We start from the raw sequence: 14,124 nt of genomic DNA on the forward strand, positions 1-14,124 counted from the left end.
CACAGTATGGTTTGAGAGTAAATCGGAGAAAGACGAAGGTAATGAGAAGTAGTAGAAATGAGAACAGCAAGAAACTTAACATCAGGATTGATGGTCACGAAGTCAGTGAAGTTAAGGAATTCTGCTACCTAGGCAGTAAAATAACCAATCACGGACAGAGCAAGGAGGACATCAAAAGCAGACTCGCTACGGCAAAAAAGGCATTTCTGGCCAAGAGAAGTCTACTAATATCAAATACCGGCCTTAATTTGAGGAAGCAATTTCTGAGGATGAGGATGTATGTCTGGAGTACAGCATTGTATGGTAGTGAAACATGGACTGTGGGAAAACCGGAACAGAAGAGAATCGAAGCATTTGAGATGTGGTGCTATAGACGAATGTTGAAAATTAGGTGGACTGATAAGGTAAGGAATGAGGAGGTTCTACGCAGAATCGGAGAGGAAAGGAATATGTGGAAAACACTGATAAGGAGAAGGGACAGGATGATAGGACATCTGCTAAGACATGAGGGAATGACTTCCATGGTACTAGAGGGAGCTGTACAGGGCAAAAACTGTAGAGGAAGACAGAGATTGGAATACGTCAAGCAAATAATTGAGGACATAGGTTGCAAGTGCTACTGTGAGATGAAGAGGTTAACACAGGAAGGAATTCGTGGCGGGCCGCATCAAACCAGTCAGTAGACTGATGACAAAAAAAAACGACGTTTTAGTAGGGCCAGTCTGTAACCAATGCCTGAAACTGCTTGGTCATCGCATCAACCGTGGCGTGTAGACTTTGGAGTTTGGCTATGCTTGGTGAGTGCTAGCATGATATGATGGCACAGTAAGGCATTGTTTCTTCGGGTTAGCTCAGTGGTTGTCAGTAGTATTCACCTGGAACTTTGGCAGCTGTCGATGCCAAGCCCATCACAGCAGTCAAATCTAGCATTGCATGCACCTTATCAGCAACTTGCAATAACTTAGTGTATTTGCCTGAGTATAAGACGACCCTGAATATAAGACATCCCACCTTTCTTTTAAAGAGCCTCCTTGGGAAAAACATATTTTCGACATATTCTGACCAATCAAGATCACAAACTTTTAATAATTAAGGTATCTGTGTAAAAAGTTTACGTTGCACGTATTCTAAACATTGCCATTTATTGGTTGTCATTATTTTCATAATACAGGGAGATACAAACAAAAAGAAATGGTTTACATTAATTTTTACATTCAGTGCCTTGTTTTAGGTAGCCTGTCATCTTTGGTATCTCTATTTTAAATCATCATCATTATCATCCTAACAGGACAGCTGTGAAACTTATATCTTCATCGTCACAAATATTTGGCTGTTCCTTCCGAATACATTGCTATTTCTGAGGATGTGGTTACAGTGGGACTTGAGAACATGGCTGTTTCTTCTGAATAAATAGTAAATTTCACATCTATACTAATGTGAGAATGTTACAATATCTCTTGCTCTCCCATTGGCTGTGTAGAACCAGCAGCTCACACCCCCTAATGCTCCTGTTGTACCCCACAAGGAGCATTGACAACTTTGTAGCATGATGCACTAAGTACTGTTAGCTCCAATCTGTTTGACTTTTAACATCTCCTGCAGAAATATATGCTATTGTCAAGTATTTGTCCAATTTTAAAGTCATTTTGATTTTGAGGACAAATGGATTCAGGCAAACTGTAGTTTAAACATGGTAGATGTTCATAAAAAGCCAAAGTATGCAGTGTAGATTCCCATGGTTGACAGCAGGCGAAATTTTCTGCCTGTACAACACCCTCCCTTCCCGCACTTGCCATGATTAAGTTTCTCAGCCAATCTGGTGTCACTATTATCCCTCCAACCATTCCATAGTGCTGTGCCTTAACTACAATGAAACATTAATGGCAATATCTCCTAGGGTACAGGTCATATGTAATAACAGGAATTAGTATGTAAGTACAAAATCGCAATCACGATTCAGTACAATTCTCATACTTTCGTTCGTCCCACTATCTAGTGACATCTGTCTGCACTGTCTCCATGTATCTTCCAGCTGCAGTTTATTCTTGGGGTAATAATTGCTATCAATTTCATTTGATTTTTGTTTGTTAGACATTTAATTCTGAATTAATTTTCTGCCTTGTTTCATCTGAATGTCGCCATCTTGTTCTAAAACTGGTTTTTCCCCAGTATTATAAGATTTGAATAGTGACCAGATTTCTCATTTGCATTTCACGTAACTCATTACAGTTTCTCAGAACCAAATAAAATAGTGACAGGGTTCAGAACCAAGTAACGGATTTTGAGGGACAACATTTACGCATTTGAATGTTACCTTTACTTAAAAAGCAGCACAAATACATACAGTATACTGTATCCATAGATATATGAAAACTTTTATTGCAAACCTTTTTAAAAATAATGACAGTGTGTAAGTTGATAGAATTAAATACTATTTCCTCCTGTGTTTCACAAAATTGTCAATTTTAAAGCAGAGCATTAGTTTGTTGTAGTGGTTAGTTCATAGTTTCGTGACTATCCCTTGCACTAGCACCATGAGTCAAATGTCACACGATAGTTCGAGCAAGATTGATACTGTATCAAATGCTTCAGCGTATCGGGGAAATCTTTAGCCCATTCAAAAGCAAGGATTGTTTGCTAAGCACTACCCTTCAGAATTCTTCAAAATAAATTCATACGAAACCTCAATGGCCAAAGCTTCATTTGTAAATGTGAGATGACTGCTATAATTAATCATCCGACGTCGTCGTCTTCAGTCCAGAGACTGGTTTAATGCAACTCTCCATGCTACTCTATCCTGTGCAAGCCCCTTCATCTCCGAGTAACTGGTGCAACCTACATCATCCTTCTGAATCTGCTTACTCTATTCATCTCTTGGTCTCCCTCTGAGATTTTTATCCCCCCCCCCCCTCCCCACACACACACACACACACACACACACACACACACACACACACTCTCTCTCGTCCCTCAAGTACCAAACTGGTGGTATCTTGATGCTTCAGAGTGTGTCCCACCAATCGATCCCTTATTGTAGCCAAGTTGTACCACACATTCCCCCCCCCCCCCCCCCCCCCCCCCCAGTTCTCTTCAGTACCTCCTCAGTAGTTACATGATCTATCCATCTAACCTTCGGCATTCTTCCACATCACCACATTTCAATAGCTTCTATTCTCTTCCTGTCTAAACTGTTCATCCATGTTCCACTTCCATACATGGCTACACTCCATACAAACACTTTCAGAAAGGATTTCCAGACATTTAAATCTATACTTGATGTTAACAAATTTTTCATCTTCAGAAACACTTTTCTTGCCATTGCCAGTTTATATTTTATATCCTCTCTACTGTGACCATCGTCAGTTATTTTGCTTCTCAAATAACAAAACTCGTCTACTAGTGTAAGTGTCCCATTTCCTAATCTAATTCCCTGAGCATAAACTGATTTGATTAGAGTACATTTCATTATCCTTGTTTTGCTTTTGTTGCTGTTCATCATCCATCCTCCTTTTAAGACACTGTCCATTCTGTTAAACTGCTCTTCCAAGTCCTTTGCCATCTCCGACAGAATTACAATATCATCGGGAAACCTCAAAATTTTTATTTCTTCTCCCTGGACTGTAATTCCTAGTACCAATTTTTCTTTTGTTTCCTGTACTGCTTGCTCAATATACAAATTGAATAACATCAGGGAGAGGCTACAAGCATGTCTCACTCCCTTCTCAACCACTGCTTCCCTTTCATGGCCCTCAACACTTATAACTGCCATCTGGTTTCTGTGCAAATTGTAAATAGCCTTTCACACCTTGTATTTTACCCCTGCCAGCTTTAGAAATTTGAAAGGGAGTATTCCAGTCAACAGTATCAAAAGCTTTCTCTAAGTCTACAAATGTTAGAAACGTAGGTTTACATTTCCTTAACCTATCTTCTAATTAAAATGATCTTTTGGTAATTTTCACACCTGTTGACACCTGCGTTCTTTGGGGTTGGAATAATTATATTCTTCTTGAAGTTTGAGAATATTTCACCTTGCTCACCAGATGGTCGAGTTTTGTCATGGCTTGCTCTCCCAAGGCTATCGGTAGTTCTAAAGGAATGTTGTCTACTCCAGTTGTCTTTTTTTTTTTTTTTTACTTAGGTTTTTCAGTGCTCTGTCAAATTCTTCACGCAGTATAATATCTTCCATTTCATCTTCATCTACGTACTCTTCCATTTCCATGATATTGCCCTCGAGTACATCGCCCTTGTATAGACCCTCTACATACTCCTTCCACCTTCCTTTCCTTTTTTGCTTAGGACTGGTTTTCCATCTGAGCTCTTGATATTCATTCAGCTGCTTCTCTTTTCTCCTAAAGTCTCTTTAATTTTCATGTAGGCAGCATCTATCTTATCCCTAGTGATATATGCTTCTATATCCTGACATTTGTCCTCTAACCATTCCTGCTTAGCCATTTTGCACTTTCTGTCAGTCTTATTTTCTAGACATTTATATTCCCTTTCACGTGCTTCATTTATTGCATTTTTATATTTCCCCCTTTCGTTGATTAAAGTCAATATGTTTTTGGTTATGTAAGGATTTCTACTAGCCCTCGTCTTTTTACCTACATGTTCCTCTTCTGCCTTAACTATTTCATCTATCAAAGCTACCCATTCTTTGTCTACTGTATTCCTTTCCCTTGTCCTTGTCAGTTGTTCCCTAATGCTCTCTCTAAAACTTTACAGCCTCCGTTCTTTCAGTTTATCCAGGTCCCATCTCCTTAAATTCTTGCCCCTTCGTAGTTTTTTCAGTTTTAATCTGCAGTTCGTAACCATAAAATTGTGGTCAGAATCCACATCTCCCCCTGGAAATGTCTAACAATTTAAAATTTGATTCCGAAATGTATGCCTTACCAGTATATAATCTGTCTCAAACCTTCCAGCATCTCCAGGACTCTTCCACGTATACAACCTTCTTTCATGATTCTTAAACTGAATGTTAGCTATGACCAAATTATGCTCTGTGCAAAATTCTACAGGCGGCTTCTTATTTCATTCCTTTCCCCCAGTCGATATTCACCCACTACTTTTCCTTCTCGTCCTTTTCATGCAGTTGAATTCCAGTCCTGCATGACTATTAAATTTTCGTCTCCTTTAAGTATCTGACTAATTTCTTTTGTCTCATCATACATTTCCTCAATCTCCGCCTCATCTGTGGGGCTTCTTGGCATATAAACTTGTACTACTGTGGTGGATGTGGGCTTTGTATCTATCTTGGCCACAATAATGCGTTCACTGTGCTATTTACAGTTGCTTATCCATGTTCCTATTTTTTCATTCATTATTCAACATACTCTTGCATTACTTTTATTTGGTTTTGTATTTATAACCCTGTATTTACTTGACCACAAGTCCTGTTCCTCCTGCCATTGAATTTAAGTAATTCCCACTATATGTAACTTTTTAAATTTTCTAACGTACCTAATCGATAAAGGGGTCTGACGTTCCACGCTCCATTCCGTAGAACGTCAGTTTCGTTTCTCCTGATAATGACATCCTTCTGAGTAGTCCCCGCCTGGAGATCATCGGAATGGGGGTCTGTTTTTACCTCTGGAATATTTTATCCAAGAGGATGCCATCATCATTTAACTGTACAGTAGGGCTGCATGCCCGTGTGGGAAAAATTTTGTCTGTAGTTTCCCCTTGTTTTCAACTGTTCGCAGTACCAGCACTGCAAGGCTGTTTTGGTTGGTGTTACAAGGCCAGATCAATCAATCATCCAATCTGTTGCCCCTGCAACTACTAAAAGGCTGCTGCCCCTCTTCAGGAGTGACCATTTCTCTTGCCTCTCAACAGATACCCCTCTGTTATGCTTGCATCTACGGTATGGCTATCTGTATCACTGGGGCCCGCAAGCCTCCCCAATGGCAAGTTCCATGGCTCATGGGAGGGGATCATCCATTAAACAATGTAAAAACGTTGACCTCAGCAGCAATAGTTTAATCTGCAAATGTGACAGCCCAGTATAATTTTGAATGACAAATTAGGGAAAAAGCCTTATATTATAATATGGTAAATGTGGAATGTAAAAGCTGCCATTCGAGCACTGTCAAAGTTAGCTGTACCCATGAAGGCAACTGCTGTTGCCAGATATGTTATAACAAATAATCAGAAACCACACTAATGTCAACTGTAGCATGTAAATGTCTCAAACTCCTATGGGTTTTTGTCGTCATATTTTTCATGGTACAGTTGTTGTTGATGTTTTCCATCAGGTAGTTTAGTGCAATGAGCAAGTAAAGTTGTTCTGAGGGCAAGGTATGCTTATTGGTGATGTGGGTGCAAAACAATGTCTGAAATTAAAGTGGTTGCTTGCTGGTCCAGCTTACTGACTGTCAGTGTGTGAACTGCTTGCAGTCTTCAGTCACCTGCCAGTGTACAACAATGTTCAGTGGAATGGTGAGCTATATAGATGTTTCAGTTTGTTCAAGTGTAAATGGCAGAGCCAACAATCGTAATTGTGACACAGGAGAACTGCAAGCAAGTGGGCGGAAAGTCTTTAGTTCATTGGGGGAGGGGGGGGGGGATATACAGACACAACACAGATGAGAGCACTGGCAATAATAACCTTATGTAAGTCTTTAATCTTTTGTGGCCATTGTCACTGAAGTAAACTTTCTGGGTTGTTAGCACACGTCTTATTTCTCCTATACATCTGGTGTCCTTGACTGACTGAACACTGTCAAAGATCAGTGTTTCATTCTTGTGTAAAAGATAGTTTTTCTGTGCTTATTCTGGAGAAGTGGGGTTACTGGGTAAAATTCGTAGAGCTGCCATTGGTGGGACATCATCATTGGATAGTAAGTGAAGTTTCCTGTGCTAATGCTGAAGTAGTGGGGTTATTGGCTAAAATTCTTGTGGCTATCATTGGTGGGCCACCGTCATTGGATAGAAACAAAGTGGACAGAGCAAGAAAGGTGGCTTCCTGGATGTTGTTTGTATTGTTTGCAACCATGGCTGTGTATTATCTTGCTGATGGTGGGGAGCTATTGAAGCCGGAAGCCTATAGCCATAAGCTCTATTGAAGTTATGTTCATTATTAGAAGCTCCAACTGCTTCTCGGACTTTCCTTTTACAGATATTGGTTTCCTTGGCAAGCACATGTACAGTATTGAAATCAGAGTCAAGGCCACACACAGTTCTCATGATGTTTCACTACTGCAGATTCCACACTTTGTTTTGACTGCATGTGGCATTCATGTTCCTTAACATGTTCTTTGATTAAGTAATGCTTAAATAGCCTTCCTGTTGGCTCTGCTAGGTGATGACACATTTGTTACAGGGCTGCCCAGCAAAGAAGGGCTTCACGGGTTCCACAATTTCTTAAATGACAGTTACCGTAAAATCAGCTTTACCTTAGAGGCTGAGAGTGAGGTCGGTCTCCCGTTCCTAGGTGTGTTGGTATATCTGAGATCTGGCAACACTAGAAAAGGCATGTATAGAAAGCCTACTAACATAAGTAGGTATTCAGATGCCACTTCGCACCATTACCCCGCCCAGACACAAGCAATGCTCAACACACTGTCTTAACATGCCTTCCATATCAGCCACAACAGCTTGGAATTGGAATTAGATTTGTTAAAGAAGACGGTGGATGCCAGTGTCTACAATGAGTTGTCCACAGACAGGGCGTTCAGATGAAATATTAATTATGCTAGTAAAATGAAAAGCTGCCTTGTCATTCTGTTGAGCCACTGTTTTTTTTCTGGGGTCACTGGAAAAATGGTACACAAGACTCTTTCTTGAGTTAATAAAAAATAGACTTTTTCTGAAGCAGAACAGATGCACCTGATTACCTCCTCACTGTGGGCAAAGTTTATATAGTTAAAACGAGGAGGACTATTAAAGAACCTACCCCCCCCCCCCCCCCCCCCCCCCATGAACCATGGACCTTGCCGTTGGTGGGGAAGCTTGTGTGCCTCAGCGATACAGATGGCCGTACCGTAGGTGCAACCACAATGGAGGGGTATCTGTTGAGAGGCCAGACAAACATGTTGTTCCTGAAGAGGGGCAGCAGCCTTTTCAGTAGTTGCAGGGCAACAGTCCGGATGATTGACTGATCTGGCCTTGTAACACCAACCAAAACGGCCTTGCTGTGCTGGTACTACGAACGGCTGAAAGCAAGGGGAAACTACAGCCGTAATTTTTCCCGAGGACATGCAGCTTTACTGTATGATTAAATGATCATGGTGTCCTCTTGGGTAAAATATTCCGGAGGTAAAATAGTCCCCCATTCGGATCTCCGGGCGGGGACTACTCAAGAGGACGTCGTTATCAGGAGAAAGAAAACTGGCGTTCCACGGATCGGAGCATGGAATTTCAGATCCCTTAATCGGGCAGGTAGGTTAGAAAATTTAAAAAGGGAAATGGATAAGTTGAAGTTAGATATAGTGGGAATTAGTGAAGTTCGGTGGCAGGAGGAACAAGACTTTTGGTCAGGTGATTACAGGGCTATAAATACAAAATCAAATAGGGGTAATGCAGGAGTAGGTTTAATAATGAATAAAAAAATAGGAGTGCGGGTTAGCTCCTACAAACAACATAGTGAACGCATTATTGTGGCCAAGATAGACACAAAGCCCATCCCTACTACAGTAGTACAAGTTTATATGGCAATTAGCTCTGCAGATGATGAAGAAATAGATGAAATGTATGACAAGATAAAAGAAATTATTCAGGTAGTGAAGGGAGACGAAAATTTAATAGTCATGGGTGACTGGAATTCGTCAGTAGGAAAAGGGAGAGAAGGAAACATAGTAGGTGAATATGGATTGGGGGGAAGAAATGAAAGAGGAAGCCGCTTTGTAGAATTTTGCACAGAGCATAACTTAATCATAGCTAACACTTGGTTCAAGAATCATAAAAGAAGGTTGTATACCTGGAAGAATCCTGGAGATACTAAAAGGTATTAGATAGATTATATAATGGCAAGACAGATTTAGGAACCAGGTTTTAAATTGTAAGACATTTCCAGGGGCAGATGTGGATTCTGACCACAATCTATTGGTTATGAACTGCAGATTGAAACTGAAGAAACTGCAAAAAGGTGGGAATCTAAGGAGATGGGACCTGGATAAACTGAAAGAACCAGAGGTTGTAGAGAGTTTCAAGGAGAGCATAAGGGAACAATTGACAGGAATGGGGGAAAGAAATACAGTAGAAGAAGAATGGGTAGCTCTGAGAGATGTAGTAGTGAAGGCAGCAGACGATCAAGTAGGTAAAAGGGCGAGGGCTAATAGAAATCATTGGGTAACAGAAGAAATATTGAATTTAATTGATGAAAGGAGAAAATATAAAAGTGCAGTAAATGAAGCAGGCAAAAAGGAATACAAACGTCTCAAAAATGAGATCGACAGGAAGTGCAAAATGGCTAAGCAGGGATGGCTGGAGGACAAATGTAAGGATGTAGAGGCTTGTCTCACTAGGGGTAAGATAGATACTGCCTACAGGAAAATTAGAGAGACCTTTGGAGAGAAGAGAACCACTTGTATGAATATCAAGAGCTCAGATGGCAACCCAGTTCTAAGCAAAGAAGGGAAGGCAGAAATGTGGAAGGAGTGTATAGAGGGTTTATACAAGGGCAAGGTACTTTAGGACAATATTATGGAAATGGAAGAGGATGTAGATGAAGACGAAATGGGAGATAAGATACTGCGTGAAGAGTTTGACAGAGCACTGAAAGACCTGAGTCGAAACAAGGCCCCGGGAGTAGACAACATTCCATTAGAACTGCTGATGGCCTTGGGAGAGCCAGTCCTGACAAAACTCTACCATCTGGTGAGCAAGATGTATGAGACAGGCGAAATACCCTCAGACTTCAAGAAGAATATAATAATTCCAATCCCAAAGAAAGCAGGTGTTGACAGATGTGAAAATTACCGAACTATCATTTTAATAAGTAACAGCTGCAAAATACTAACGCGAATTCTTTACAGACGAATGGAAAAACTGGTAGAAGCGGACCTCGGGGAAGATCAGTTTGGATTCCGTAGAAATGTTGGAACACGTGAGGCAATACTAACCTTACGACTTATCTTAGAAGAAAGATTAAGAAAAGGCAAACCTACGTTTCTAGCATTTGTAGACTTAGAGAAAGCTTTTGACAATGTTAACTGGAATACTCTCTTTCAAATTCTGAAGGTGGCAGGTATAAAATACAGGGAGCGAAAGGCTATTTACAATTTGTACAGAAATCAGATGGCAGTTACCAGAGTCGAGGGGCATGAAAGGGAAGCAGTGGTTGAGAAAGGAGTGAGACAGGGTTGTAGCCTCTCCCCGATGTTATTCAATCTGTATATTGAGCAAGCAGTAAAGGAAACAAAAGAAAAATTTGGAGTAGGTATTAAAATTCATGGAGAAGAAGTAAAAACTTTGAGGTTCGCTGATGACATTGTAATTCTGTCAGAGACAGCAAAGGACTTGGAAGAGCAGTTGAACGGAATGGACAGTGTCTTGAAAGGAGGATATAAGATGAACATCAACAAAAGCAAAATGAGGATAATGGCATGTAGTCAAATTAAATCGGGTGATGCCGAGGGAATTAGATTAGGAAATGAGACACTTAAAGTAGTAAAGGAGCTTTGCTATTTAGGGAGTAAAATAACTGATGATGGTCGAAGTAGAGAGGATATAAAATGTAGACTGGCAATGGCAAGGAAATCGTTTCTGAAGAATAGAAATTTGTTAACATCGAGTATAGATTTAAGTGTCAGGAAGTCGTTTCTGAAAGTATTTGTATGGAGTGTAGCCATGTATGGAAGTGAAACATGGACGATAACTAGTTTGGACAAGAAGAGAATAGAAGCTTTCGAAATGTGGTGCTACAGGAGAATGCTGAAGATAAGGTGGGTAGAGCACGTAACTAATGAGGAGGTATTGAATAGGATTGGGGAGAAGAGAAGTTTGTGGCACAACTTGACTAGAAGAAGGGATCGGTTGGTAGGACATGTGTTGAGGCATCAAGGGATCATAAATTTAGCATTGGAGGGCAGCATGGAGGGTAAAAATCGTAGAGGGAGACCAAGAGATGAATACACTAAGCAGATTCAGAAGGATGTAAGTTGCAGTAGGTACTGGGAGATGAAGAAGCTTGCACAGGATAGAGTAGCATGGAGAGCTGCATCAAACCAGTCTCAGGACTGAAGACCACAACAACAACAACCAAGGAACATGAACACCACACCCGGCAAAGTGTGAAATATTTTGTATTTGATCATGATGAGAACTGTGGTCTTGACATTGATTTCAATAATGTATGTGTTCTGGCTAAAGAAACCAACATTTATAGAAGAAAAGTTTGAGAAGTGGTTGAAATCTGTAAGAATGAATGTAACATCAATAGAGAGGATGGCTATAGGTTTCTGGTTTCGTGAATCCCCACCATCAAGGAAGTGAATGTGCAGCCGCAGAGTGCGAGCAATACGAACAGCATCCAGGAAGCCACCTCTGCAGACAATAATATAGAAGAAATATGATGATGTGGCCTAACAACCTAAAGGATTTTACTTTCAATGATAACCTTGTTAAGTCTATTTGATGTCACTACCTGGCGTAGCGGGTATATATCGCGCAGATGATTGCAATTTATCAGAGGTTGGAATGCAATTTATCCAAGGTTGGAATTACTTGTGTTTCTTCATTCATTTATTGCAGTGAGGAGCTCCAAAACTTTACCTCTTTCTGAAGGTGCTGCGTGGCATTAAAAGTTTATACACATCCTCCCATGACAAAATCATATATCGTGGGTTGCGTAAAATACTTGTGGGATTGAAACTACTCTGTGTTGTGGTTACCAGTTATGTAGATGAAATTAATACCCACATACAATTATCAACACTAATTTTACATATAATTATCAACGCTAATTTTGCATATAATTATCGATGCTAATTTTACGTATAATTATAATAAATGTTTGTTGAGGAAAGAAAAAGCAACATATAAAAATGTGAGCATTGAATAACCAGAAATTTCATGGAACATACATCAAACTCGATTGATTGTTTACTCCTATACATTGTTTATTGTTAATGCTGGGTTCCCCTTCGGTAAACTTTTCTTATCCACTAGTACTTATTACTCTTGCCTAAAGTATAACCTCTCTGTGCATTCTAGAGCCTTGTGTGGATGTCTGACTGCTTTTACCTCTCCTTCCACAGGATCTTGATGAAAAAATGTTACCATTGCTTGGGATTCATTAATCAACTAGTAAAGAGGGAGTGGGGGAGATGACAGCATTCTTAGATACGTGTGTAGAGGAAGAATTGTTCCAACCACATTTGCAATTTGAATGATTTACATCGTTTAGTAAGAACTTATGACAATGTTTCTTCTTCTTCTTCTTCCTCTTTGTGGTGTAAGTGAGAGTGGAGTGAAAACAACTGTTGATAACATTGAGGGTGTCAGTTGAGGACATTGAGATTGATAGAAGTGTCTCAAACATTCAAAGAAAAGGACGCATATTTGAATCACGTTTATTTCTAGGATTACTTTGTGGCTCATTGGAAGAACACACTATCCAGATTTTTTTTTGTTACATTCCTCACATACTGATGTAAATTCTCATGTTTTTGCAGTGTTGCAACTGCAAAACCAGTTCCTGGGAATGCAGTCAGGTGTGTGTGTGTGTGTGTGTGTGTGTGTGTGTGTGTGTGTGAGGGCACACATACATGTACCAGTGATGTGTGTGTGTGTGCATCTCTCTGGTACAATATGACTGAAATAAAACCCCGTACCTGGCGATGGTGCATCCGCAGTATATAGGCACCATCCTGACAAATCAGTACCACCATCTGCTAACAAGACACTTGAACCTAGCTGCGTACACAAGATTGCTTTCACTCATCATATATTTCTTGAAAGACCTTTTTAATGTTAATGTGAAATCACTAAACAATAAGCAACAAACTTTGTTATTTTGTCATATGTAATGTGGATTGCTTTATTTTCAGTAATGGAAGAATTTTCTGTATGGTTGGATAATCATAGGCAGTACCTGGACGCTTGTTTAACAAGAGAATTGAAATTTGAAGCATTTTTAGCTGTGCAAATGCAAAGAAATCACAAGTTGGTTAAACTTGTATATGCTACATATGAAATGGCCCAAGATAGTGAAATTTTTTATGATGAAATCATGAAAATGGTTTCAAAACGACTGTACAAAGAGGTAACTTAGTATTTTTTAATTTTTTCTATTGTATACAGAATGATTTTTAGTGTGAGAGGTGTTCCTGTCATGTACATAGAAAACATAGAAGCAAACGGAAAAGCCTATGTGAACATGTATAAAAATTTGCTTCGTTTCATGCTGGTACTGCCAGTACAGTGATACAGCTTCTTTCGATTACATCTTCAAAATGTCTTCCTTTGACTTTAATACAAATTAATAGTAAATTTGTGGAAACTTGTGCAGTCAAATACTTCATGCCATTCAATTCTGTTGATTCCTGCCTCTTGGAGGAATATATTAAATAGGTGAGTAGGGTGTGCTCGTGTATTTTTTTCTTTAACGATGAACCGATTGGAGTTTTGGGTGAATGAGAAGATAACTTTAAATAGGACAGTGTGACTGCATTTCAGTGTAGGAATAAAGGCTAAGCCATTTGAAAGAAAATATTTCTCTGGAATGGTTGGGGATCCGGAAGTACCCTTCTTATCACACAATATTGCCACTGATACTTCTATTGTCTCATCAGATTACTTTGCCAAGACTATGGTTTTCTCAAGTCAAGCTCTGAAATGAGATTACCTCTCTCTTTATATTTTTCCCATACCACACACTTAAGCTACATTGCCCACCTGCAACCTATAACATCCTCGTCAGACTGTATGATGTTCCAAGGCCAGTACCCACACCCAAAGAATCCTACCTCTCCAATTGTTCCTGCTGTGAAACATGCCCAATGCACCAACCAACTACTACTTAATCCAGCTGCACCATCGGCAAATTCTACATCATCAAAGGCAGAGTAACAGATGAAATTACACATGTTGTTCACAAATGTGGGTGAATTGGATTTTTTTTATATATATGAATCACTACCACTAAATTGACCAACTGCATGAAGCATACAGAAGAGCTGCCTGTCT

General features: G+C 39.8%; 1 protein-coding gene across 4 annotated transcripts in view; it reads left to right on the plus strand.

The window, feature by feature from the left end:
• The window catches only part of LOC126481186 (exonuclease mut-7 homolog), a 232,865-nt gene that overhangs the window by 55,184 nt on the left and 163,557 nt on the right, over positions 1–14,124 (plus strand). For all 4 annotated transcript variants that reach the window (XM_050104787.1, XM_050104778.1, XM_050104804.1 and 1 more), the window contains exon 5: positions 12,987–13,201. In XM_050104787.1, coding sequence (XP_049960744.1) covers positions 12,987–13,201 — 215 coding nt within the window. The remainder of the gene's footprint in view (positions 1–12,986; positions 13,202–14,124) is intronic.

The sequence above is a fragment of the Schistocerca serialis genome, chromosome 1, assembly GCF_023864345.2.
Source record: "Schistocerca serialis cubense isolate TAMUIC-IGC-003099 chromosome 1, iqSchSeri2.2, whole genome shotgun sequence".
Taxonomy (NCBI): domain Eukaryota; kingdom Metazoa; phylum Arthropoda; class Insecta; order Orthoptera; family Acrididae; genus Schistocerca; species Schistocerca serialis.